At 46.0% G+C, this 27,639-nt stretch overlaps 1 protein-coding gene across 1 annotated transcript in view; it reads right to left on the minus strand.

The window, feature by feature from the left end:
• Abhd17c (abhydrolase domain containing 17C, depalmitoylase) overlaps positions 1–27,639 on the minus strand; it is a 39,809-nt gene that overhangs the window by 3,809 nt on the left and 8,361 nt on the right. The window contains exon 2 of the mRNA XM_036189248.1: positions 1,247–1,426. Coding sequence (XP_036045141.1) covers positions 1,247–1,426 — 180 coding nt within the window. The remainder of the gene's footprint in view (positions 1–1,246; positions 1,427–27,639) is intronic.

The following is a 27,639-nucleotide window of genomic DNA, read 5'->3' on the forward strand; positions in this document are numbered from 1 at the left end:
CTGGTTTGTTTTTAATTAATAAAGTGCAATTAACTACAATGGAATTAGTTTCAATAGCTGCATGTTAAGGTATAGGCTAATCTCATCATTTTATTTCCAGGGTAACTCCTGGAATTGCTTCCCACAAACATGCAAAATATCCATCTTTAAACAAACTGCCTCTCATTACCAATTCAGCACAAATAAGGCCACATTTGCAAGGCACATCAACCCTACTTAGCATTCGCAGCCATGCCCCAAGAAATGCACAGTGTCCCATTCCCAGGAAGCAGGGTTTCAATGAAGCCTGGTATACGCTCCACAGCTGAGGGCCAGCCAAGATGCTAACAGAGTTTCTTCCTGTGAAATGAGACAGTGGAACGCAACCTTATGTAGCCAAATGCTGTATTCTCTTCTCAGCAAGAACAGAATGGGGGCAGTTAATAGGTCAACCTTGAGACCATGCATTACTCCTGCTGACCGTTTTCCTGGAAAGGGTAATACAAGCTGGCTAGCTTCTGCAATGTACTGAGGAGAAAAGCTAGGGGGCAAATACTCTAAAAATACTTCTCACATTATCACTTCATTAACAAAAAACAGGACAAATAGCCAAGAAGGAACTTGCACAGAAAGCTCTTTGCTTCCAGCTTTCATATTTCCAGTGGTTCTCCCTTCCATTAAGGGGAGCTAGAAAACAGCAGGGTCAGCTAGCAGGAGGGGCCTGGGCTGGCCTCTCCTGGGCAGGGCATGTCCGCTGGGACAGGCTCAAATTCTAAGACTGGAAATAGGAGGTGGCTTTCTCAACCATCCCCAGGAATACCTCCTATTCTTTACACAAAGACTACTTGAGCATGTAACTTTCCCCTTACCCACACCCCGACTGAAAGAAGAGAAATCCATATATGTGCTTCTCTTTATTTCAGGGTCTAGACCAGGGATAATTGCTTCTTTATACCCTTTATACCTCTTCAGTAATTGAGCAATACTGGTCCCTCTGAATAAATCAGCACTGAACTGGAAGTTCCTTCAGGTCATGCTGCATGTTATAGCTTAATCAATTAGTCCTGGGCACCAACACACTCAAGGTCCTTATCCATCATCTGGAGACTGGTATCTCAGGATGCTACATCTGCCTCACATCCTCAGTGCTGCCCAGTGGGCCTGACATGGGGGAGGGGGGGTGACAATACTCAATCAATATTAGGAATTGCACAGATGTGGACTCTGAGCACTGGCTGACTTCTCCCTCATCCAGCTGTAAGCTTACCTGGGGAAAGCATCAAAACAGTATGTCTTCCTGGTATCAGGAAAAGCAACCCGCAAACCAGACATCAGGGGGGAATGGAGGATGACGGCTGCACACTCATAGCGCGAGGCCAGGTCCACAGTGGGGACGGTCCCAATGCTCTGTCCATAGAGGATAATGTTCTCAGGACTCACGCCATACCTGAGGAAAGCAGAGGTCACACACCATTAGATGATGGGGGGGGGGGCAATAATAACACTATTTTAAGCCCACAAAAGCTCCCACATACATTAGCTTAAAAAACTTTTATTGTCTAACTTTTATATTTTAGCTTAACATGACTTTTATAAAAACAAACAAGAGGTCTGCTTCAGAATAAATGACTAAGAACCTGTTTTCTGCGGGACTTGGTTCCTGGCTGATCATCTAAACAAACACACTATAAGCTTCAGGTAAGGTTGTACTCAGTCTTCACATTTCCTATTATTCCTTTTAAAACTGATAATCACAGTTCTGAAGTAAAAATAAAAACAATATCTGGCAAACTAATATTAAGAACTCTTCCAGTGAAGTTTTAATGGTACGACAGACACTGGCACTTATCACAGAAGAGTTCACTAAGAGATAATTAATTCGAAAGCAATCACATCTTAAGCCTCTTCTCAGGGCTAAATGCTTCCCCGAGTTTCAACTCAGCAGCCGTCTCCTGATCTGCTTCTGTAAAGGTTCCAGAAATGCCCACGTGGAACACTGACTACACTTCCCAGCCTCCCTTGGGGGTGCTCATTCTTTCTCCCCTCCCTCCATGTTGGTGGAAAGAGATGTCAGGTGAAGGTGTGAAAGAAAGCTACATCCTCCTACAAGGGCAGAACAAATGAGGGGCAGACAGAAAAATGCACCCCTTACTAGCCTACAAAAGATGGGTGGATGAGAGAAGAGAGCGATGGCTCATGGGTAAAATGCTTATTGCCAAGACAAAGGACTTGAGTTCTTATCCCTAGGACCCACATAACAGAAGGAGAGAACCTATTCCTACATTGCCCTCTGACTCACACATATGCAACACACACACACACACACACACACACACACACACACACACACACACCCCAAAATAAATACATGGAAAACATTTTTTTAAAAAGTTATCAAGAGTATACTAAGAGCACCAAGAAAGGACAAAAAGAAGGACAAATGGGTGGGGGGCCGAGGAAGCACAGACACTTACTACAAATAGAACCCACAGTCCTTAGTTTTGTTATCACATGAAGATGCTCATTAAAGCAGCGAGTATTATTTTATACCCAAGAGACTGAGGAAAACAAGAAGTAATAAAAACCTCAGGGTGACATGTGCTGTTTAATCCCCCTGCCATCTTGGCCGAATCTGGAATCCTCTGGGAAGCTCTACCCATCTCTGCACATGTGCAGGTTCTGCAGAGGCTCTGGCTGAAGAAGGTGCCGTCTCTCTCTGCTCCTCCCTGACCACAGACCCAGTGTGCCCAGGCACCTCGTACTTTGCTGCTGTCCTGCCTTTCCCCCACGCACTCCAACTGCAGTCAATGAAAAGCCTGTCCTTCCTCCAGCTGCGTTGGTTACTTTTGCCACAGTGATGAGAAAAGCAATAGGGATGACAAGATTGAACAACAGAATGTGTAACCTTATTGAAGGAGTGTAAATAGCTACAAAAAACTTGGAAAACAATCTGGCAATCTGACATTAGCTGGTAACACTAATGATACCATGTGCAAAGTGTGTAAACCCACCAAAATGAAATGTTATTGTTCATTGTTCACTTGGCCACAATATTGTTACTGTTAACTTGATGTAAAACTGAAAAACAAAGATGTGAATCTCTACAAGTCAGGATAGTGGTGATGATGGGACAGGGAAGGTTTCATCTGGGAAGAAGTGTGTCACTTGCACAGGGTGCTGGCAACGGTCTATGTCTTGTTACAGTGTGTGTACAGCTTGTTGGTCATTAAACTGGACATCTGCCAGCTTTTGATCCTCAGAGACTAGAGTTAGTGGTTAGCAGTCATGTGGGTGCTGGGAACTGCACCCAGGAACTCTAGAAGGGAAGCAAGTGTTCTGAACTACTGAGCCATCTCTTCAGTCTCTAAAAAAAGACAAGTTTTAAAGAAACATGAGGCCAATAAATAGTTACTATAGAAAAGCTAATATCATAATGTTCAACCAAAGCAGCCTACAAAAATAGGGCTGTGCTCCTTTAAAACATAAACATAAGGAAAGGGACCTTGAGAACAGAATGTGAAATGGCAATGATGGTGTACTTTCAGTTGGTGAAATTCACTGATTTTTTTTTCCTTCCTTCAAAGCTCATTGAAAATAGAATCTGTGGTGCTTCTTTGGGAAGTTCACAAGGAAAGGCTCAGAGCCCATTCTCTCTGAGGGCATGGAACTTCAGATGCAGCACAAGGAAAAGGGACAACTTCATGCTACAGGCCAGCAGGGAGACTCCACAAAAGGACATGAAGGAGCTCAGAAAAAACTGAAGAGGCTGCTGCACCCAGTACCAGAGTCAGTGGTGGAAATGGGAAGCGTGCATGTGTGGAGAGGAGAGGGCCAGAAAACACACACAGGAAGCGAACCTAGGCACCTGGAGGTGGCAACCAGGATGAGAGACACAAGTATGTTCAAAGGTTAGGTCACCTGCCATCTGCTGAGTAGTTACCTGGCACCATCAGTTTGAGAACAAGAAGGAAGAAAATGTCTAATAAACCAAGAAATTATGAAAAGTAACTGGCAACAGCTCGTGCAAGTTCACAGGAACTCAAAGGAGCCAGCACAGGCCAGTTCCGCCTAAGGCAGCCTCAGGGAGCTGATCTACTGGGGCCTGGGGGCTCAATGCAGCGTGTGTTCACCGTCATGAAGACCCCTGCCATCCGGAGGATGGGTAAATGACATCTCTTCTGCAGTGGGGAGGGTACTGACCAGACTCACTGTGGAGAGCACAACCCCGGGAAAATGTTCTCCTGGGACTGTTTCACACCAGCCACATTTCTTCTTCCCTGGGGTTCCTTCTGCTCCCTTGCTCATTCCTGTTTCTCTCAGGCATCCCACAGCCTCAGTTCTCAGTCTTTTCTAGAATCTCTTCATAATTATTTCCATGTAGAACTCTCCAATGTCAGCTGCCATCAGTAGCAGATGTGCTACAGATGTGCAGCAGCCATTGCAGAATGGATGAATAGATAGCCTGACTTCAGCCCCTCGTTGTGCTGCCATTTTCTTCTCAGCGTTCAGCACTTCACACTCAGCATCTCCCCAGGCTGACTCTTCATACTGTTTTCCCATCTTTCTATTTCTCTCCAGTCCCATACCTTTCACCCACGGGCTGGGAACCAGGGGGAATTCTCCTGCACATCCTCTTCGTCACTAAGCCTGACCCATTCCCATCTTTGAGATGTTTTCCAGACTGACTGCTTCCATGGCACAGGTTGCTGCTCTCTGCTGGTGGATACACCTCGTGGCATCTTGTGTGCAACTGACCAGGGGCTGCCTGATGAGTCAAGTGTAGGCAGCTGCGCTTTCAAGGTGATGAGCATCTCCGTTTCAAGAATCTGGGGTCAGTTGCCAGAGGTCATTCTGGAGATCTTATCGGCACTGCCTCTACATCTTTCCCCAGGAGGCTTAGATGGACCCCCCAGGGGTCCTTCAATGCTGACTTCTAATCTGCCCCATTCTGTAAATCATCCCATGACTATGGGAAGCAGGTGTCCTAGTTTCTGGATCTCAGCTGGATTTCATGCCCCCACTGACTCATGTTAATGACACACAGGTCTGATAGCCTGCCAGGACTCTGCTCTCTGTTCAGGGCAGAACTTGGGTATCACAGACCCGAAAATGCCCATGTCAAACCTGCCCTTCTCTAACCTGCCCTTCTCTCAGACCTACCTTGCTTCCAGTTCTATTTACATGAACTTCCATGTCCTCATTCCAGCTCATCTCTCATTCTCACTACATAATGTACCTGTCTGGAAACAAAGCAAAGCAAATCACCTTGTATCATGTTATTTTCTAATCAAACCCTTCAGTAAGTCCCTACATCCAAGCCTACATACCCAAAGGAACCACTACCTGGCCCCAGATAACTATTCCAACCTTTACTCTCCAAGTGCCCCTTCTGCCATAGAAAGCTTAATTTCTTGCTGATCACAAACACCCTGTGCCTGCAAGTCCTCGATGCCCTTCATCACCGCCAACCACTGGACCCTGCAGACTCCTCCCACACTTTCCTAATGCCTCTAGTCCACCGGCACTATTGTTCTGCCTGAGCTGTTCATTCATGTTTACTGAAGTGAGGTGATGGGTATGTGATGAGCCATTCAGCTGCATGCAAGCCCTGCACTGCTTAAGGGGTGTAAGCCCACAACCTTAGGCATATCCTTTAGGAAAGTTAGGGACATCCATGTCCAGGGATCAGTTGAAGGCATCTCCAGCTTTGAACTAAATGTAATTCCTGCCAAAGGCTACTTGTGTAAGATACAGAAACACACACACACACACACACACACACACACACACACACACACACACACGGTACTGCCTACCTTTTTGTTGTTGTTTTTTCTGGCTGCTTCAGATAAGAGTTTCTCTGGCCCAGAGCTTGCCCAGTAGGCTAGGCCAGGCTGATTAATAAGCACCAAGAATCCACCTATCTCTGCCTCCTTAGCTCAGGGATTACATATGTGTACCAACATGCTTGTTTTTTCTACATAGGTTCCACAAGACCAAGTTCAGATCCACAAACAGAGCCATCTCTCCAGCCCCAAAGGCTGTTAAAAAAACAAAACAAAAAAACCTAAAACTGAATTTTATGCATACTTAATATCCCTATGATATAAAACTCTCTGAAGCCTGACATCTTAGAGATGTTGGACAGGAGCAGAATCTCCCATTTGCAGGAGAGTGAAAACGAAAGTTGCATTAATACCCAGTAAGCATATAAACTTTGGTCTTACGGGTATGACCTAAGGTTTTTTTTTGAAACAATGCTCAATGTCTCAGAGTCAGTGTATGAGGAAGCCATGGACCTGGTACAGCTCTCCGTAATCAACAGCGTGGTGTACTGACATATCCTTGCACGTCTCCATGTTTTGCTCTCAGCCTCTCCAAATGCCCACCATGGTTTTGTAACCCACGCTATATAAAGTCCAGAAGTGGCCTGAAGCCAGAGGCATCGACAGGTGTTAGACAGGAAAACCCACCCTGGAGGCTGAGAGTACCAGGAGCCCTGTCCCATGAGAAGAATCACCTATTACATTAAAGACTTTGGTTTTGGTTCAATGTAAGGCTTTCTTCTCTCTACAGCAGAGCACAAGCCCAGCCTCCGTGAGAAACCCTGCATCCTGTGTGAGTTAATGGGCCTTGACTTTGTCCTTTGTCAAGAGCGTCCTCATTTATCTTCAGAAGTGTGCTTGGCACAGTTCCGCTGACTTTGAAGTCAACATTTTAAATATTTCAGAGCTAGAATTCCTAGGGGAAATTCTTCAGTTGTAGGATGAAGACAAATACACAAGGTAGTGGGAATGTTAACTGAAGGACCCGGGTCTGAAGATAAGGAGAAACCCTTATCTACCGTGGGGCAAAACTGCAGAGAAAACAGCAGACAGGCTGGAGTGGGAAGCAGGTGCATACACAGGCCAGCCCCAGCCAGCCTGGGTCCTTTGCCTGCAGGCAAAGTTATGGAACAGAAAGCGTAATCAACATGAGCTATACATTTTAAGTATGAGGAAGAGGGAAAAAAAAAAACAAAACACCACCTATCACATAAAACACGTTGATCTCCCCCTTTTCAAGGTACACCTTGGTATGTCTGAAGAGGTTTTGGCAACTGACTAATCAAAGCCTCATGCACTGGCTTCCCTGGGTGTTTATTCTAGTGGTGAACAGGAAACATTCAAAGAATCTGCTGCATGGTGCTGCTTGGGAAAGTAAAACATTTACGGGTTATTGGCATGGACTATATTTCTTTTATTTCTAATTTTCAGTTTACTTAGTTGAAAAGGACATTTACTTTTTTTGTAAACTGTCCCCTCTCAAAGCTTTACAAATGTGAACACAATCAGTGTTCCATCCATACCATTAATAAAATCCAACAGGCCAATAAACCGTGAAAAGTAGCTTTGTTGGCTCCAAGCTATGGTGGGGGTGGGGTGGGGGGTGGGGAGTGGATTATGTGCTCCTGAACCACGTGTCTTTGAAGGAATAAAAAGTAAACAGATTAAAACTGAGAAACAGGTACGAATGTCAGCAACACCAACAATACAGTCAGTAGGTTGAGTCCGAGCTGAAGGTAGAGGATGGGTATGGGGAGCTGCGTAAAGGTCTGGGAAGCAGGCAAAGTTAGAAACCAGTCAGAAGAGGCAGAGCTCCAGGGAGGGGAAGGCAGCTCACACAGGAACCTGGGGGCCAGAGGGGTGCTATTAAAAATCAGGAGAGATGCAGCATGGAAAGACTTGAGGGTCAGGCACAAGATCCCCAGAATAGGGAGAGAGCGTGGTTACAAAGTGTGGTCTGGAGAAGGCTGGGTGAAGACAACTGTTTACATCAACGTGTACATGACAGGAAGGCTCAGGGAAGGGGGAGGAGAAGAAGAGAAGGGCTGACAAAACTGGCTAAACTGAGGAGTTACAAAAAAGGTCAGCTAGAGCTAGTCAGAATTTTGTTTCACTAAGAAGTTCAGTTTGGGAATATATCGAGTTTCAAGAAACTAAAAGTCAACCTGTTGTAACACATCATCTTCCAAGCCAACTGCTACAATATCCATGAGTTCAACTGTGGCCACTGGGTACAAACTTCCCAGTGTGGCTGCTTCAGGCCACCTATGTATGCCCTGTCTGTAGCCCTGCACCCACTGCTCTGGAAATAAACCTACAAAACTCATTGGTTCCCACAGTGAACTTTGGTAGAATTGTAGCCTGTTTTGTCACTGGGACCTCAGGAAAAAGGGTAGACATTATTTAGCCCCATCCTCCACCCAAGGAATTTGAGCAACACAACCTGCCAGGATTAACTATAAGGAGAAATCTGTCTGCTGTGTGTGCTAGAAAGGCCATCCTTGAGTACAAAGCTTTTATCTTCTGCTACAATTCAGAAGATGGCTGCTGAAAGAGGCAGCCTGGGGCATGTCTGTGTATGTGGACACAAACTCAGCTCATCCTTTAATAAGGATGTCTCCAGAACCCTTGTGGGATGTTCAAGCCCCTTATGCAAAACAGTGTAGTACCCATGCATACCGTGACACTTTAAATCATCTCTATACGGTTTACAATACTTAACGCTATTGTTTATGGTGAAATGACAAGAAAAGGAGCCTACATGTTCAGTACAGGGACAGGCATAGTCACAGCAGGCCTAATTACAGCCCACAGTGTTCAATGGGTGCTGGAGAAACTGGCATGAGAGGCAGGAGGCCACACGCATGCATACATAATACTCTGTTCATATGGATTTGGCATGTTACTCAACAAGCAGCAAAGTCAAGTTTTGCTTTGGGAAGTGTTCTAGAATCCAATCTTCCACCTCCCAGATATTCCCAGGTTGTAGTTGGTGGAATCCACGAATGCAGAACCTATGGGTAAGGAATGCTCAGTTAAGTGTCTTGCTAATGGCAGAGACTCTGGGAAGGATCAAGTGCCCAGATCCCATTTGCAGTGATAAAATGAAATGCACAGGAACAAAAGCCTCTAAAAATATACAACTTCCAGGAAAGCTTGCAGTGGTGGTGTGCAATGCTGATCAACTCAGTCTTTCTTTGTGTTTATCTAAACACCCATGAGGCCGTGCATCTTCCTTCCTTTCACAACGCACTATCCACCTGTTTACAAGGAGTCCTTCTAGCCTAGCTGTTTGCAATTTCCTACTAAACAGAGATTAAGGGAGAGGTTCTCTGACAAGTCAATTTTTTCTGACATTCAAAACTGTTCCCTACTCCAACTCTCTGTCAAAGCAAAAATAAATAAAGCCTGACATGACTTAATTTTAATATTTTAAAAACCATCTTTCAGAGGAAAACTAGAGTTCTAAAGAATATAGAATTAACTGTCTCTGGATCTGTTACAATTAAAATAGAATCACTTGAATTCATCTAAATATAATCGAGCATGAAATTATCCCAATGATAATCAGACTCTTGGCATTCTGTAATTATCTGACATGCTGGAAAAGCCAGAAAATGCTGCCTCCCCTCCCCCACAAGGCTGCAGTTACCTCCTAGCAGGTGAGAGCACAGCTGCCCCTTGGTCCGGAACTGGTTTATGCAAAATCCTAGCCTGGGCACTCACAAGATACCAGTGACAAGTGTTACCTCTGTCCACAGGAAATACAGTTAAACACAAATCCCACCTCTAAGAGACCCCAACGAAAGCTAAAGCACAGAAGTCAGGAAAGCTCCCCCTTGGGAAGACAGAGTTAAAACCCAACTTCATGGACCCTTGACTGTCAAGGCAGAAAGTTACTTCTTAGAACTAGAACATCTGGAAGTACCTGACCTCACTCTAAGCACATTCTCAGAGGAGCTGTGGGAGACCCGCAATGTCTGAAAGCTTTCCTGTGCGACACTGCCTTAACAAGACAGGGACACTACAGGTCACATCAGCTCCTGCAACTAAAAGGTTTCCACCAGGAAGTTCTCAAATGATGACAGAGGAGACAGGACACCTAAGACCTACTCTCTTTGAGGAGTACCACATCTGGGATGTTCAATGAGGTCTGGACCCCTGCAGGGTAACAGAGCGACTTTTCAGGGTAAAACACAGGACTGCAGCACAGCCAATCCAAGTCTTCCAGGGTATCTGTACTCTTGTCTGAATCACGTCATGGACTGAGGAGGCAGGGGAGCTTTGTCACCAGACTCCTTGGCAATTACTACCAAGAGGAAAGCCAAATGGGGAACAAATGGCCCTGGTTCTTAATGCCACTGCCTGAGGCCTCATACCCAGTCTTGTACTTTGACCATGATGGTTCCTGATGAAGCTAGGTCAACGGCATTCTCTGGAAAGCAGTGAGGCACACATGGTCATGACTGGTGGTAATGTGCAGCCAGGGCAGGAGGAAGGAAACCCAGGTTTGGCAATCAGCACTCCCAGGTCTGCACCCTAGCTTGCCACTGCACTACAACAGGAGAAGTACACCATCCTGCTCCTCTGTCTCCTGGACTGCAGTGATGAGTAAAGGAAGTGAGAGGAGAACACGGGGCACAGGCCAGGCCAGCCCCAGTTCTCAGACTCACTTCCACAGACCCAGAAGTGAGCCTCGCTCTAAGCTCTCTCCTTCACAGTCCCGTCTCCCTCCCCTGTGCCTTCCTCTGAGCTGGGATTTACTGTGGCCCCAGTCACCACAGAACACTACACAGGCCGAGGCCAGCACACTGGTTCACTTGCCCTGCTGTCCTGCTCTGCTCAGGACTCATCCAGACTATGCTCCAGACATCAGCAACACACCTCTGGGCAGATACAGCAGCTGGCCCTTCCTCAGTGGCATTTTCAGCTCCATTCTTCCAGGCCAAATTCTCAAAAGTGTGCCTTGTGGTTTTCTCCTTGTGTTCTCCACTCTCCCTTTTGCTTCCAGAACTTTCTATCACTCTCTTTCTTAAAAAGCCCCAAAATTCATATCATTAATTATGGAAATAAATCAAACCACAGGACAGCTTGGCAAGGTCCTTAGAAACTGCAGATGGATGACTGCATTTTACAGATAAGGAAACACTAGTTCTGAACAAGGTTACTGAGTTAACTCAGAGTGTGATTACCAAGACAGCTGTCTAAGGGAATCAGAGCCAGAACAGGGACCGAGCAAGGGAAGAGCCCCAGATCCTGTGACTACAACCTCCCTGGCAGGTGTAACAACTGAGCTGGTATCGCCACAGCTTTGAGGTCAACAACTGCTTGTATTGCGCCTCTGCCATGTCAGGGGCATGCTTTCCAATGCTGCACTGGATTCTAGTTTCCATTGTGTACCAGGGTCTTCCCTACCAGAGGTGGTGGGTGAATACTCACCACTGTGGCATTAGCACATGCACATTCATGACTCAAAGATGCAGCAGTCTGTACCCAGGGCACCCTGCTGGGTCCCCATCATTAGAAAGAGTCTGGGGAGAGGAGGCAGGAAGGCTCCTAGTGATGAACAAAGGCAATAGCTACACAATGTCAAGGTGCTCAGTGCCAAGGGACCATCTACTTAAAAGTGGTTATAACTAGAACCAAGTATGATGGCGCACTGCTGTGGGATGTTCTCTATGCTGTGAATGTATTGCTATGATTGACTGATAAATAAAACGCTGATTGGCCAGTAGCCAGACAGGAAGTATGGGCGGGACTAGCAGAGAGAATTGGGGGAACAGGAAGGCGGATTCTGGGAGACGCAGGCAGCCACCGTGAGAAGCATGATGTAAGACAATGGTAAGCCACGAGCCACATGGCAAGGTATAGATTTATGGAAATGGGTTAATTTAAGATATAAGAACAGATAGCAAGAAGCCTGCCATGACCATACAGTTTATAAGTAATGTAAGTCTCGTGTGTTTACTTGGGGGATGCTAGAGGGAGAGATTTGCCCCAACTGCCGGCAGGCTGGGACACAGGAAAACTTCAGCTACAGTGAAAACCTATAATCCCAGCATTAGAGAGCTCAGGTTTAATAGCAGCCTAGCAAGTTGCAGGTCACCCAGGATATACCAAGACTTTAACAAAAACCATTTTTTTGTTATTGTTATTTTGTTGTTATTGCTGTTTTCCCAAGTTAGGGTTGCTTCGTGTAGCCCTGGCTGTCCTGAAACTCTGTTGTCCAGGTTGGTCTTGAACTCAAGAGATTCACCTGCCTCTGCCTCCAGAGTGCTGGAATTAAAGGCATGTGCCACTACACCTCACCTCAAAAAAAAAAAAATAATAAATAATTTTTTTTTTTTAGGTGATAAATGAAAAGTTGTAAGGGCTGAGCACAGTGATACATACCTCTAATCCTAGCATTTAGGAAGTAGAGGCAGGAGGATTGCTCTGCGTTCAAGGCCAACCTGGTTTACATAGCTAAGACTGTAAACTTTGGTGATACCAAAGCTGAGATCCTAAATACTGCTGTGTGGACATCATTTACCTTCTTTGCCATGAAGGGCATCCATAGCCTCTTCTCCTTGAGAAGGTCTAAGTCTGCCATGCCTCTTCTTGGAGAGGAAAGTACTCTGGGGACCCCACACAAGGCAGCTATGCACTAATGGGAATGCACTGTAGAGAAGCACGTCTTTCAATGGTGTATTTCAGTTGAATGGAACAGTATCAGAACTCCAACTTCTACACTTGAGCACTCAAGGGCAGCTGTTCCAGGGCTGCTTTCTAATGTTCACCTCTACCCCGTCAAGGCCTCTGGGATTAGCTGTACCAGAGTCTCGACAGCCTGCAAATAGCACATGAGACTCTGTGACTCTGATGCCTAACCCACAGAACTTCCCATTTCCTCTTTCTAGTTGGCCTCAAACAAAGCCTTGAAGTAACTTCAATGTTCTATTTTAATTAAAATACTATGTAGGATACAAACTTAATGAAGCAAGTCCTACATCCTTATTTATCGTAAACAGGAAGGCTTTCCCGGACACTAAGAACACTGAGTACCTACCATGATCAATAATTCACAATACCCATCTAACCACATTCCATTCCACACACTTCACCATAACCAGTTACAATGTCTTATCATGCAGTCTTTGGGAGTAAATGTGTACTGGAGGCGTGGCAGGCAAGACAAGCATGCAGGGTTGAGTGCTCAGGAGAAGACATTCACAACCTTTCTGTTGTTGCTGCTGTTTTTTGGTTTTTGTTTTTGTTTTCTTCAAGACAAGTTCTCACTATGTAGCTCTGAAGCTTACTATGTAGACCAGGCTGGCCTCGAGCTCAGAGACTCACCTGCCTTTACCTTCCTGGTGCTGGGAGTAAAGATATGCACCACTACACTGGCTATGTTCACAAGCTTTTAAGCAGCAAGTCCACACCTGTGTCTTACATTGTTCTGCCATGGTAATCATGGCTCTCCTTTGGCAGGACATAAAAGGTAACAGATCTGTTTTCAGTTACTTCAGAAATGGTGATGCCTTCTATAAGCTACATGCTAACAATGCCTTGGACAGCTCCAGATGCAGTCCTGCTTCCTACTCTGAAACAAAACTGTTCTGTAACTGTAAAACCTTCAGACTGTAACATCTGGATGCATTTATCATCCACACGCAGGTGCCTGGTAGAGGGGCCCTCTTCACCCTGAGAGCCAGCAGGAACTGAAGAGGACAGCACACACAGGCTGGCAGAAGTGGGATCCATGGATTTTGAGGACAAGGGGCATTCAGGCCAGTACCCTGAACTGAGCAGTTAAACAAAGGCAGGGAGATGAAGGCAGTGTGGTAGAATCAGACATAGACAGAGCTGCTGGTCATCCCCTCTATTTTGAGCAGAGAATTTATTATCTCGGAGCACATGCATCTGCTCTTAGGGACTCAAGAGCTTCCCCTGCTGGGTTCCTCTTCCTAAATCCACCTAACTTCAAACCCTGGTGAAATCCCCTCCAAGATGCAGCTGGGGCACTTCAACACATCAAACTTTTAAGTCCAACCTCAGCCTAGGAATGTCCTCCCATCATTATTTCTAAGACACTGCTCCCTTTTGCTAATTTTGTCTGTGTCTGAGCTCCCCTCAAAGCAATGCATTAAAAAAATCACATCAATCATAAAGATGTGATCTTACAAGTAGTAAGTGGGAGTGTGTGTGACATCAGAGAAATCAAAATGATATAAAATCTATAAAGCAAGAACAAATGCTTTCCACAATACCTACTTATATGCATGCTTATCCTGAAATAAGCATATTTTCTACAATGTATTAAAATTCCTAAGACTGAAAAAAATAGGAAACATATGGCTAAAGAATTTAACAAAATACGAAGATTTTATTAAGAGTTCACATCTGCTGTACTCCAGTACAAACCAAAATTCCTAAGCAAGGTAATACATGAATGGATGGCAAATGCCTGAGTTGAGCACCCCTCTCTCTTCCTGACCTCTTAGGAACCCAAGAAAAAGGCAGCTCCGACCCTCTATGAGAACTGTGACATGGCTTGTAGGGACTGCCCCTAGAGGTTGTTGGACTAGCAAGCTGATGAGTGTCATCTGCACTCAGTACCAGAATACCCAACTTCTAAGTATAGCCAATCTGTCTCCCAGGGCTGACACTCAGGGGCCTCAACCCAGGCTGGATGTACCTGGCAAATCTGTGCTTTTAGATAATCCCTTTGGTCACCTAGGTGATAAAGTTTTATCTTCTAAAAACAGCCTCAGTTCTCTTCACACCTTGGAAGACCCTGGAACTTGCTTACCAGGTTTCACTGACTTGGACGTACCAAGTGAGGTAGAGGACCCCGCACTCAGAAGTCACTACTCCGAAGGAATGCCCTACGCACGGACCTTATGTGGAAGGTCAGCACTGAGGTGAGTTAGGCTGACCTGTCCAGTGACAGGAATGGACAGGCCTGGACCTTGCCCACTCCTTCTCACTCTCTGCTAGAAGAACTCGTCACTGCTCCCTACAGGCTCAACCTTACTAGGTGCAAGCAAGTAGAATAGCCTAACACCTAGGTGTTACTACTAGTGAGTGGCTCAGGCCTGATATGAAAAAGAGTCTTGTTCTTTGAGAATCTCTGCACACCATGGCAGGCAAATTCTGTTATAGCAGTGGCTTGATCTTGTCATTTGCAAATGCCTAGCACACAGCAGAACCCATTCTTGCACACCTTGTCTCCAATCCTAGCAACAATCTGGCAATGCCAGTTCCATTACACAGACCAGGACACTCAGCTCCCTCCAGTTGGGTAAACTGAGTCCAAGTCTGGTGCCTGCTGCCTCCATGTCTCCACAGAAGACCAGTAAAGGCTGTGGTGAGGGCCAATAAGGCAGCCTTGCTACACAGTGATATGAAGTCAGGAATGCAAGCCTCCCCAAGTACATAAGGAAGTCCTTGGGCCTTTCCCATAATGTCACACTCATGATTCTAAGGATGAACTACAAATCTTAGGAGGAAGCCCCAGAATCACAGCGATTTAGTCAAAACTGCCCATGAGAGCAGTATGGCCACCGGTCCATGGACCACAGGCACACTCAGTGACATGGCCACCGGTCCATGGACCACAGGCACACTCAGTGACAGGCCACCAGTCCATGGACCACAGGCATACTCAGTGACATGGTCACCAGTCCATGGACCACAGGCACACTCAGTGACATGGCCACCGGTCCATGGACCACAGGCACACTCAGTGACAACTTTAAGCACCCACTTTCCCTCTCTCTCACCTAGCATTCCCAGTTACTTCAAAGACACTTTATTTTCAGTCTGGCTGTGTTCTAATTTTAAAAGAATGCAATGCTATGACAATGATGGTTAGCTGAAGGATCAAGAGAACCTCCAAAAAATGTGGACTATTCACAGCCCCAGCACAGCAGACTGGCAGGGCACAAAGAATGTGCTTTATCACATGTGCAGTGGAGCTCTGAATGCCACCTGCCAAACAGCCACATAGTTGGAATTTCTCACCTTCAATTTCTCAAGTGGCCAGATAACTTCACATACCCTCCCTGAGCTGGAGGCCCCAGTATTCAGTGATTCAGAGTTCTGTCGTGGAAGGAAGGGAGTCATGGCTCTTAAGAACTAACCATGCCCACTACAGCGTTTACAAGTGAGCGAATGGATGTTTTCTCTGCACTTTCAGGTGAACATTTCTCTCTTCCTCTGCAAGACTGGAACAGGGCTAGCTGTGACCTCAGACTGAACTTACTGCAACTCCTAGCACCAGATAACTATGAGAATACCGGAGCAGACTATCAGAAGGAAGCCACTTAGACATGTGCAGTCTATAAAGTGCTGAAAGGGACTGAACTCAAGAATCACAGTAAATGCCATGGGAACGATTCTTTCTCACTGCATTGTGAACGACCAGCACAAGAATAAAGAAGTGGTTAACCAAGAACAGGAGAAATCCTTGGCATTTTAGAAAAATGTAGCATTAAGAAAAAACTTTTCTGAACAATCCTGAATCAAAGAGAAATCTCAATGATAGCTAACATGCAAAACATGGAGAGCACCAGCTGCTGAAGCAATGGCACTTACTAGCCATCATCCAGACCATCCACATAACCAAAGCCACCGCAACACTGAACTACTACAATATGAAGCTCGATGCACAAAAGACTCGGGGATGGTGACATGTGCCAAATGCATGGAGCAGGATTCCCAGCCACACCTGCCTGTAGCAGCCCAGCATCCTCAGGACATCAGAGAACAAGTTAGGTCATCTCTACTACAGAGGTCTGCAACAGCTTAGAATAGGAAGAGAAAACATTCTGAACTACTTGGGACAAGTCTGGATGAGTACAGTGGCATTCATTTTTAGATGGCTGCCAGTCTGGAACCTAATACCCATCACTCTAGTTTTTCTTTCTGCTGCTGTGATAAAACACTGTAAGCAAAAACAGCTTGTGGAGGAAGGGGTTTGTTTGGCTTATACTTCCAGGTTACAGTCCATCACTGAGTGGAGCAAGGGCAGTAACTCAAGGCAGAAGCCATGAAGGAAAGTAACTTGCTGGCTCTCTCTCCATACACAGCCCAGTATTACCTGCCCAAAATGGGATGGGACTTCCTACATTATTAACTACCAAGAAGTCCCCCAAAGACAGACTCACAGACCAACCTGACAACTGAGACTTTTGTACCCCTCTGGTGAGTCTAGGCTGTGTCAAATTGTCAGTTAATTCAACCTAGGACACTCACAGATACAAGCATCTCTGAATGAAATGTTCCCCCATGCTACCATGCCTTTCCCTGTGATTCCTGGACAAGTTGACTGGTTATTCTGCAAGGTTCCAGAGCATAAGAACATAAAAATGGGGATTATATAACTAATGCGGAGAGAAAATACCATTGGGTACATGCTGCTGGTGGTACTTGTTATAATCAAAACTCTGTTCTCATCTAGTAGAACTCACCATAGACAAGGATCCCAAGAAAAACCTGGGCCAGGAAAACTCTACCTTCAAGAAAAGTAGTCATAAGAAGGCTGAGGAAGAAGAGAGAAAAGATGGGGAAGACAAGGGAGCACTCCAAGGTACTTTTGTGTAGAAACACCATCAAGCCAACAAACATGACAGCTCCATCCAACACACTTCAGGTCATCACAGAAACACTTCTGAACTTCTTGTATGGCTCCATTTTGTTTCCGGTCACCCTTCCCCCTCTTACTGTCATTCATCCCCATTTATAACAGACCTCCCACTAGACAACATATTAAGTCAGCAATCAATCAAAAACTACACAGTAGAATACCCAGTTTCCTAATGACGATCGAGTCATTAATAAATGATTACACCATTCATTTTCTGCTTAGAATGGAAAGGAAGCACATAAAGACATTTTAGACCTGTTTTATCACAAATTGCTCTTAAGTTTTGAAGTTTAAAAGGGCACACACCAGCTCTGAAGATCTGTAAGCTACAGCCAGACTTCAGTTCCTCAGACAAAGATCTGGCTACCTCTTCCCCGTAACTGTCTGCCCCCAGCACAGTTCTCTGGAACCCTCAAGTAAACAAACCCTTGAGAGCCCTAGACTTTGGAACTCTACCCTCAGTTCAGCAGAAAGTCCAATTTACTTACATGCCTATCTGGCTGGGCAAACAACTTTCTCTAACAGCTGGCCACAGCTGCCTTGGAGGCTCTGACTGCAGGGAAAGCTTTTCACCCTCCCCTGCCTTTGAACATGCATCTGAATCAACTCAGTCCTGCAGGCTGTCTCCCTCCCTGCTCAGCCAGGCTGCCTTGCTTTTAGAATCCTGTTGGGGAACAGGAGGAACACACAGGATACCTGGAAGGTGCTGGCTCCTAACACTCCACACAAATACTCACATCTGAGGCTTACAATTACCAAAAATATTAACAAGATCAGTGAAAAGGGGATATGGAGGAAGCAGCTGCTCAAAATTACAAGAACATATTTACTTGTTTTTTTTTTCCTTTGCAGACAGGGTCTCATTGTGTACCTCTGGCTGGTCTGGAACTCCCTAAGTAGACCAGGCTGGCCTTGAACTCACAGGTCCTCCTGTCTCTGCCTCTCTTGTGCTGGAATTAAAGACATTTGCCATCATGTCTGGCCTTCAAGAAGGTATTTAATATTGGTGTTTGGAAAATACTCAAAGCTGGTTTTAAAAAGTTAACACTAAGGTAGAGACTTGTTCTGGCAACAGGTCACACAGGGAAAACCATGTGGGGATAGTCTCACCACAGGTCTGTGCACAATGACACTGCTCAACGAACACAGTACCCAAGTTCCTAAACAAGCCTGATTCCTTCCCCACACCTGACCTTCCTGGCATCCCACTGCTGTGATGGATGATCCTGCCACTGGCCAGCTGTGTCCTCAATCAGCAGAACCCCGATCCTACACCTGTCTGCTACAGGTGTTCCAGAACTGGAGTGTCTGAGCTCCCAGGAACCCAACTAAGGGAGAGCTTTGGGCTCCTGTTAGGTGCAACATCCACCACTTGGAAAGACACATAATACCAGGTGCCAAATAAGGCTGTCAGGGTCACTCTACCGCTAAAGCTGGCCTGAAACTCCTCATCCTCTTTCTGTCTCCTTGTGCTAGAATTCCAGGCGTCGGTCACTACGCCCAGCTTATGCAGGACTGAGAATTGAGAATTGAGAATAGGCAAGCACTCCAATAAGAATTGTATGAAAATGGGTGAGAAATGAAAAAAATGAAAGTGCTAAAACTAATAATATATACAAGACACTCGTGTTTGAAATGTTTTTGGTGAAGATAAAAAGGATTCAGCACACCAAGTTTGGATTTTTTTTTTCTGTACATACACTAAATGATCACTAGTCTCTGGATGAGTGCATATTCAGTTATAAAGGGAGAAGGGACACTTAAAGAACACTTATAAGAAGGTACACAATCACCTTTAAAAGTCAAGACATGCCGGGCAATGGTGGCGCACTCCTTTAATCCCAGGAAACTACAAAGCGAGTTCCAGGAAAGGCGCAAAGCTACACAGAGAAACCCTGTCTCGAAAAACCAAAAAAACAAAAAAAAGAGGTGGATGACCACTTCCCTAGCTTTTGTCCAAGGCAAACCTAGTGCATTTTAAAATAACCAACATAAACTAATAGATGAGGTCATAAAAAGTATCAACCACCTGGTAATTCCATCAACCAAATCTCATGTCGGAGTGTGGCTCAGTCCTGGTGCACTTGCTGACATGAACAAGGCCACAGGCTACATCTCCAACACAAGTAACTCCAGACTTGGCATGAGGACTTTTTGAGAGGACTTAAGTCCTGCATCAAGATAAGTACTTCCTAGTTGTGTGGTCTTCACACTTGCCAAACTGCTCCTTTCCTCCCACAAACAAAATAAGGGTTACTAAGTTTGCAAAGATTCAATAGCAATCAATGACTGCAGTAAAAAGCAGAAAGGCCGTGGTTCTGCATTCGGCTTTCTAGGAACAGGCATCCATCGCCTTCCCTTCTTGCTTTCCCACTTTACCGTGAAGTCAAAATGTCTTCTTGTACCAATGGCATTAGGAGTCTATAGGATCATTCCCATTCTCATGATTCCACCAAGGATCATGTGACTGTCACAATAGTTTTAATAACAGAAAGGCCAAACTCTTAAAACCCATTGACAAGTACCAAGAGTTTTACAGGACACAGCCTTTTTCATCACAAGTGGCCATGCCTCTGAATCTCTCTGGCTAATTTAAGACTAAACTTGAGTGGGATGAGGAGGCTCCATTCAGCGCAGCTGCCTGCAGACTGTCTGGATGGGTCTCCAGAGTCCCCTTGAGGAGGACTAAGAGCCACCACCACTTTCTAAACTTTGAGAGCAATGTGCCAACAGCTAACAAGCTATGAATCATACCTCCAACTGGGTTCCTGTGATCGGTAAACAAGCCTGTCAGGAGAGAAGTCCTTAGGTCAGGAAATCATCACAGAATTGCCCAGTGCCAGTCCTCTGAGCAGCTGCTGCTGAAGACCAGCATTCTACACCCTGAGTCCACACGACTTCAGTAGGGAAGGTACCTGCATGCTAATTTAAGCTCCAAAAAGACATCAAACTGATTTTTTAAGTATTTCAATGTCCCTGATGAGATTGCAGGGAAAAGTTGGTCCCTATTTAAATGGTATTGTTCCAGCAGTGGTTACATTACAGGTTCAAAGTCTGAGCGAAATTAGAGCATTTCAAAATAAAAAATAAAAAAAGGAACTGAGTTAATCACTAACCACCATCCATTACAGGCGTATCAGTGAGAGAGGTGGAACACTCAACTGCCCTAAGTGGGGCGGGGTTAAACACACAAGACACTACTTGGAAGCAATTGCCCACAGACTGACTGAGGCAGGTGGTCATTGGAATGTTTAAAGGGCAACAAGAGAAATGGCAGCTGACACTGACTCCTCAGCCCCTGGCTCAGCTAAACTACTGCTCACTAGCTCCCCCGCTGAACTCCCCAAGTGGAAACAGCACCTCTCCTGCTGTTCCCACAGAACTGTTCTCAGGATCAAAGGTTCAGGAGCACTTTGAAGACTGCAACCCCTTTAGAAACACCAGGTTGATCTCTTTCAAATCTCTGAGGACTATCTATACTCTGAGCTGACTCCTTTCTCTTCCTTTCAGTTTTCTTAAAAAAAAAAAAAAAAAAATCAAACTTTGGAAACACTCTTTAGGAACAACAACTCTTCTTTTGTTTGTTTTTCAAGACAGGGTTTTTCTATGTAGCCCTGGCTGTCCTGGAACTCACTCTGTAGACCAAGTTGTCCTCCAATTCACAGAGATCCACCTGCCTCTACCTCTCGAGTGCTGGGATTAAAGGAGTTCGCCACCACAGCTGGCAGAACACCACACACACCCACACACACACACACACACACACACACACACACACACACACACACACACACACACACGATGTAGAGCATCACCTGATCTGAGAACATAGAACAGGTCAGCCCACCTGGGATCAAACTCTGCTTTAATGTTTATTTAATATGTGACCCAAGGCAAATCAATCATTTTTCCCTAGTCTTCAGTTTCTATACCTGTGAAATGGGTTACCCACAGTTCCTGCTTCATAGATGTGTGTGCTAAAAATATATAATAGGTAAATAGTTTCAGCACAAAACTGCCACTTAACCAATGCTGCCTCAGAATGGGTACAAAACTCTTATTACAACAAATAGAGGCACTGAGGCCCCAAGACAGGACCCGCCATCTGCGTTTTGGTGGTCACCCAGAAGCCGCTGCGCCCCTAGGGTTCTGACCAATTCTCTGTCACAGATCTGTCTGTCATCTTTGCATGACTGACGTCAGAATAGTCAGCTATAGCCTAAAGCCTTCCTTCTCAATCTGTACTGCATCTATCTCCATGTCCCTTCAGGTCATCACACATCGTCCCTCCTCCAGCTGCCGTCTAGCGCTGTGTCTGCTGTATGCTGAAGAAGGTGGGGTGCCACACGTGCTCACCACCAGACCAGATAATGAGATCCTGCCAGGAGCCAGATGGCCAGCATGGCTTCATTTTAATGCTTTTACACTCTTCCTTTGAAAAAGAACAACCTACACAAAGTACTGATAGCAGCCCTGAAGTGTGAGTGGAGATGGCTGCTGCATGGCAGAGTGTCAGTAACCACCGAAAGATGAACACTAATATCATGGGGTTTATTCCCATATTTCCTTACTTTGCTTACAATTGAGAGTTTCCAAATCAAGTGGCTTTCCATAAGTAACATGGTACGGGGGACAGGAGTACGATCTCACAGACCAGAGGGGATGAAGCATCAGTCAGCAGTTAGTGAAACCACATTCTCATCACTGTCAGCTGACAGTATTTGGAATAACCACAACCATTCTTACAAGTACTATAAAAATGGAACGAGAAGGCAGCACATATACATATTGAGGATGATAGTTCTCTGATAGTGGCTAACATGCACACACACACACACACACACACACACACACACACACACACACACACACACCCTGTCCCCTCCCTCTAAGCAATCTGGTCATTTTTTGGAATGCAGATACGGAGGTGCTCAGTTTTTCTAAGAAAGCAAGCTTCACTTTTCATCAGGACTGGTTTAAGGAACTGAATCACAAGCTATCAACAAGACCTCAATTTTTAAGTCCTTACACCCAAGACCCCTGTACCTTCCCTGGGCTGAGGTACACTTCCACATTCAACCCTAAAGAAGGACTTCACAGAAAAAAAGTCTAAGACTGCACCAGCTACCTGACTGATGCTTTTGTGGCTGGAATGAAGGCGATCAAGACCTATGGTCTTGAATCTGAAAGGGAAAAGGCCCTAACCATAAACCCAGTGCTTCAGATTGTCTTGCTCATCCACTAATGCTACCAGAGCAGGTAGGACCAGCTCTGCAGGAAGAAGGCATCAGGCACCCACTAAGTCTAAGAACAATTAGTTATGGCTGCGTCTTTCCTCAAGGAAGTTACATTCCCAGGAGAAGGCAGACACAGACAAGCTATTCAGAGGACTAGGGAGGAACCAAACCCAGCAGAGGCAAAATCAGAGCGATCAGAGTGGAGACAGGGAAGTCTGCTATGCTGGCAAGGTGAATGTAAGGGTGGCAAGGGGCCAGAAGCCAGAGGATTCTAGATAGTACATGGCAGCCAGAAATGGGCAGAGAGGAGCTGAGGCTTTGGGATGGAGGGAGTCCCACTTCCCACTTCAGAAAATACAGGGAGCAGTCTTTCATTCTACAAAAGACAACTCTAACTCCTATCAGATTTAGATTCCAATTGTTTGGGGTGTTAATTAACTTTGAAGTTCTCTGGCAAATGTTAAGAGGCTAACTCAAAAATAAGAATGGACGTGAGAAGAAGCTTGTGAAAGTCCCAAGAAACACTTGTCCCATTTTCAGTTCAGAGGGGAAATAGGAAGACAGGCAGCCAGCACTGTGGAAATGAAAATGTTATCCTTCACCAACTTGTGGGTCTCCGGCACTTCACACATCAAAAGATCAAGGGCACACCAGGCCGGGAGGAGGAGGAGGAGGAGGAGGAGGAGGAGGAGGAGGAGGAGGAGGAGGAGGGCTTTTCCAAATGGATCCAGTGGAAGCCAGCAAGCATGCAGTCATGGAGACTGCTGTCAAAGCTGCAATGCACAGCCAGCACTGCACAAGGGAAAAGGTGAACACAAAGAACCTTCTAGGGCTTCAGGGAGCTCAATGGGACAAGGGAAACCAGTGATGGCTCCACAGACAGACAAGCTAGGTAGACAGAACACACACAATCTGACTCCAAGAAGTTCTCTCCCAAAGAAAAAGAGGCCAGCCATGAGTGATCTGTCCTTCAGCACCGGTCTCTTCTGGACCTGCAGAAACACCAACCACAGAGACCCTGGAAGGAGAAAATGGACCCAAGAGAGCTCTTGCAGGGTTACCCTGGCAAGGACAGTGACAGAAGCATGGGATTCCAGCAAAAATGGCAACTCTTTTGTTTTAACTTTCTAACTTTACATTCATCCATTCATGTGCTGTGTGTATTGCAGGAGGGTGTGCATCTCGTAGGAATTCTCTCCTTGCACTGTGCAGCTTCCAGTGCTCGAACTTAAGTTGTTGGGCTTGGTGGCACGTACTTCCACCTACTGAGTCATCTTGCTGGCCCCAAAGTGACAACCCTTTCATGTGTTATCTTGGGCAGTTTCTATTGCTGCAACAGAACACCATAGTAAGTTGGGGGTGAAACAGTTTATTTGGCTGACAAGTCCATATGGCTGTTCAACATCAAAAGAAGTCAAGACAAGGCAGGAACCTAGAGACTGGAGCTGATACAGAGGGCACAGAGAGATGCTGTTTACTGGCTTGCTCCTCATGGCTTGCTTAGCCTGCTTTCTTCTTGAACCCAGGGCTTCCAGTCCACAGATGGCACCACCCACAATGGGCTGGGCCCTCCCTCATCAATCACTAATAAAAAAAAAAAAAATGCCCTGCAGCTGAATCTTAAGGAGACCATTTCTCAACTGAGGTTCTCTCTTTTCAAATGATGCTAGCTTGTGTCAAGTTAACATAAGACCAGCCAGCATAGGTGGGTTTGTTTTGTTTTCTTTCCCTGTTTGTTTTCAATAGATCCCTTTCTTAATTCTCAAACTTAGCTCTAACCCAGACAGCTCCTGAATTCCACCTGTGTGCTCTACTGCTTCTTCTCCATCTTTATCTCCATGTCTGATGGGCACCTCCCACTCAGAAGTCCAACTCCTGTGTGTCCTACCACCCTAGCCCTAGCCATCCAGCTCCACAGAAACAATGACAGCTTGCCTACCCCTCAAGCCTCATCCTAGCACCTATGTATACATTTATTCATCTATTTACTTGAGACAAGATGTAGCCTAAGCTGGTCTTGGACTTGTGATCCTCCTGCCTCTGCTCCATGTGCCAGGATGCCAGCAAGAGCTGGGATTACAGGAGTCTATCCCCCGGCTCTGCTGTCATTTCTGACATTGCCATTCTCCTTCCTGCGCCCATCCTGGAACCTTATCACGAGCACACCCCTAAGTGGCTAACACCTACATCAAATCCCATCACATCTTTACCCAAAGCCCTTCCACAACTTCCACGTCCTACAGGGGTGCTCATCTACAGTCTTCCTCCTTGGAACCCTTAACTTTCCCTTCCCAGCCTCTCCGTATTCCTTGATACCCTGCATGTGCCAGGCACACTCTAACCCTGGGACCTCTCCTACATACAACTCTCGCACTGCTTGAGGCCACATGTCCCTCCTGAGACCAAGCAAACCCTAGGCACCCTTCTCTAATGGTTGCCACAGCCCCACCCTGCAGTTCTCGCAGCAGTGTGCCTAGCTGGTTTTTCCACAACACTTGCTGTGCTCTACTACGTGGCCATCATTATCATGATCAGTGCTTGCCATCAGCACTTATGAACAGAAACATCTCCAGGCCAGGATTTGCTTTGTTTGGTCAGAATGCCAGGCTCACAGAGGACACTTAACACACCTGTCAGTAAGCAGACCCAACAGGATGTGAGGTGAGCCACAAGGGGGTGGGTGTTTGAGAACTCACAATCCTTGAAGCAGCAGTCCAGGCCAGGTGTGCACTGTGCAGTGGTGCCAGTACGAGAGGGTAAAGTGAGTAAAGGGGTCACGAGGCAGGCTGCTGAAGAGTGCCTGAACACCACACACTACTGAAACTGTACGGGCTGGCCTAGGTGGGCGACAAATAAGAACAGGGTCAAAACGTATTCACCGACGCCTAAGACCAAGGCCACAATGAGCTTTCAAACCAGCAAAAGTGCGCATTTATTGTGTAACAGCTGAGTATGGTGGCTTATACTCAGAGGCTGAGGAATGCCAGGAGTTCCAGGTCAGCCTGGGCTAGAGAGAGACTCTATCTTTATTTGGGGGGGGAGGGGTGTCGAGACAGTGTTTCTCTGTAGCTTTGGAGCCTGTCCTGGACTAGCTCTGTAGACCAGGCTGACCTCGAACTCACAGAGATCCACCTGCCTCTGCCTCCCAAGTGCTGGGATTACAGGTGTGCGCCACCACCTCCCGTGAGAGACCCTATCTTAAAACAACCAAGCAGTATATATACTTCAAAACAAAATGTCAAGTCTGTCGCACTACAGTGACACGCTTCCCATGCTTCTCCACCCCAGCGAACAATTGCAGCAAACGTCAGGGAAAGGATGATAGCTAAAAAAAAACCCGTCACTCAGAAGGTTCCTCCATTGCCTACTTCACAAGCTTACAAGTCCCAGTGTCCTCAGGTTTAGATCACACACCCTCACAGCAGCCTTGGGACTGCCAACTCCAACATGGCACGCCAGACCGTTCTGTTGCAGCTGTGTGAGAAGCACTAGCACACCAAGAGAACCACACAGATTCACGCCTGACCCAGGATTGCAGAGAGACCTCTAGAGAGCAGACGGGGACAGGGCTGTAATGGGAAAGAGGTGGCAGATCGGGAAAATGGTTGACTGTTCAAATACATGATGAAGGCGGAAAGGGGCCAAAGGGCTCTCCAGCTTGAAGCCATGATGGCAGAGGGCTCTCCAGGCTCGAACAAGGGTGGACCGTGTTTATGGAACACTGAGCCTAGGTACAACAAAAGAAGGCCAGTAGGTGCCACCTGAGAGGGTGAACCCTCAGCTGCAGGAACCCATGATGATCTGTGCGACACACCCATTACAGGCCCAACTCTTACCCCTCTGTAAGCTTATTTTTAGTTCAGTATGTTCCTAATCTCGTAGAAAAACTAATGTCTTCCATTAACTCCAAGTCGGTATGTTCATTTCTTAACTTACTTCATCTAGCCTAATTATAATATAAAATGTGCACAGAAGCACATTAGCATGTGAATAGTCTTCTCCTAACAGGTATATAAAAATTAAAATAATATGTGCTGGGAGAGATCCCACAGCACAGAGAGGGCTTGCTGCTCAAGCTCTACCCCGAGTTCAATCTCCTGGAACACACATCGAGGTGGAAGCAAGAACCCGCTCTGTATAGTTGTTCTCCGGCATCCACCCACATGCAGTGGCACCTATCCTAACATACACATAATAATACTAATCAAACTGATCTTGTTCTGGCACCGTGGACCTTTCCAGTCAGTCAATACTGCTATCTATCGCTGCACAGAATTTGGCTGCATCTCGGACAATCACTGAAGTCAACTGGGGCTAAGCTGGAACTCTCTTCTGCGTTCCAACCCTAACACTACAGTGGCAGCCAGCAGTCACACTTCCCATCTGTAAGCACATTCTCTGATGGATATATTCTGAATATAGGTCTGCTTTCCACTCTTCCCCCAAAGCAACTGCCCATACTTCACTCTAAGCATTTAAAATGTCAGGTGAAGCAGCGCGCAGGGGATCTTTGTGTTCCTTTTCGTTTGAAGATATAAGCAGTCCTGTGCTGAGAGGCAGCAGCTCAGTGTGGAACTGATACTCAGCTAACTGTCGCCTGAGCCCTGGGCTTGAAGACTTCCTGGAAACAGGTTTCCAGTTTCACCATGGTGCCACGGCCCTTTAGTTCTACAGTGAATCAATATCATGGAACTTATCAATGAGCTCTGTTACACAGCCTTGAAAACACTCCCTGAATAGAAGGTGCAAGGCATTATGGGAACATTCATATTTTAAAAGGAAACATGATTCAAGTCCCATGGCCAACTTCAGCAAATGGGCAATGGGCAAGTGACTGCTTATGGTTGTCCCCTTAGCAAAAAAAAAAAAAAAAAAAAAAAAAAAAGCTAGAAGGTTAGAAATGGCCAGAAGAGCCAAGGTTTCACTTCTGTCCTGGCTTCCCTCAAAGCCTGGCTCCTGCTGCCTCTGA

Source organism: Onychomys torridus, chromosome 1 (genome assembly GCF_903995425.1).
Source record: "Onychomys torridus chromosome 1, mOncTor1.1, whole genome shotgun sequence".
NCBI classification, from domain to species: domain Eukaryota; kingdom Metazoa; phylum Chordata; class Mammalia; order Rodentia; family Cricetidae; genus Onychomys; species Onychomys torridus.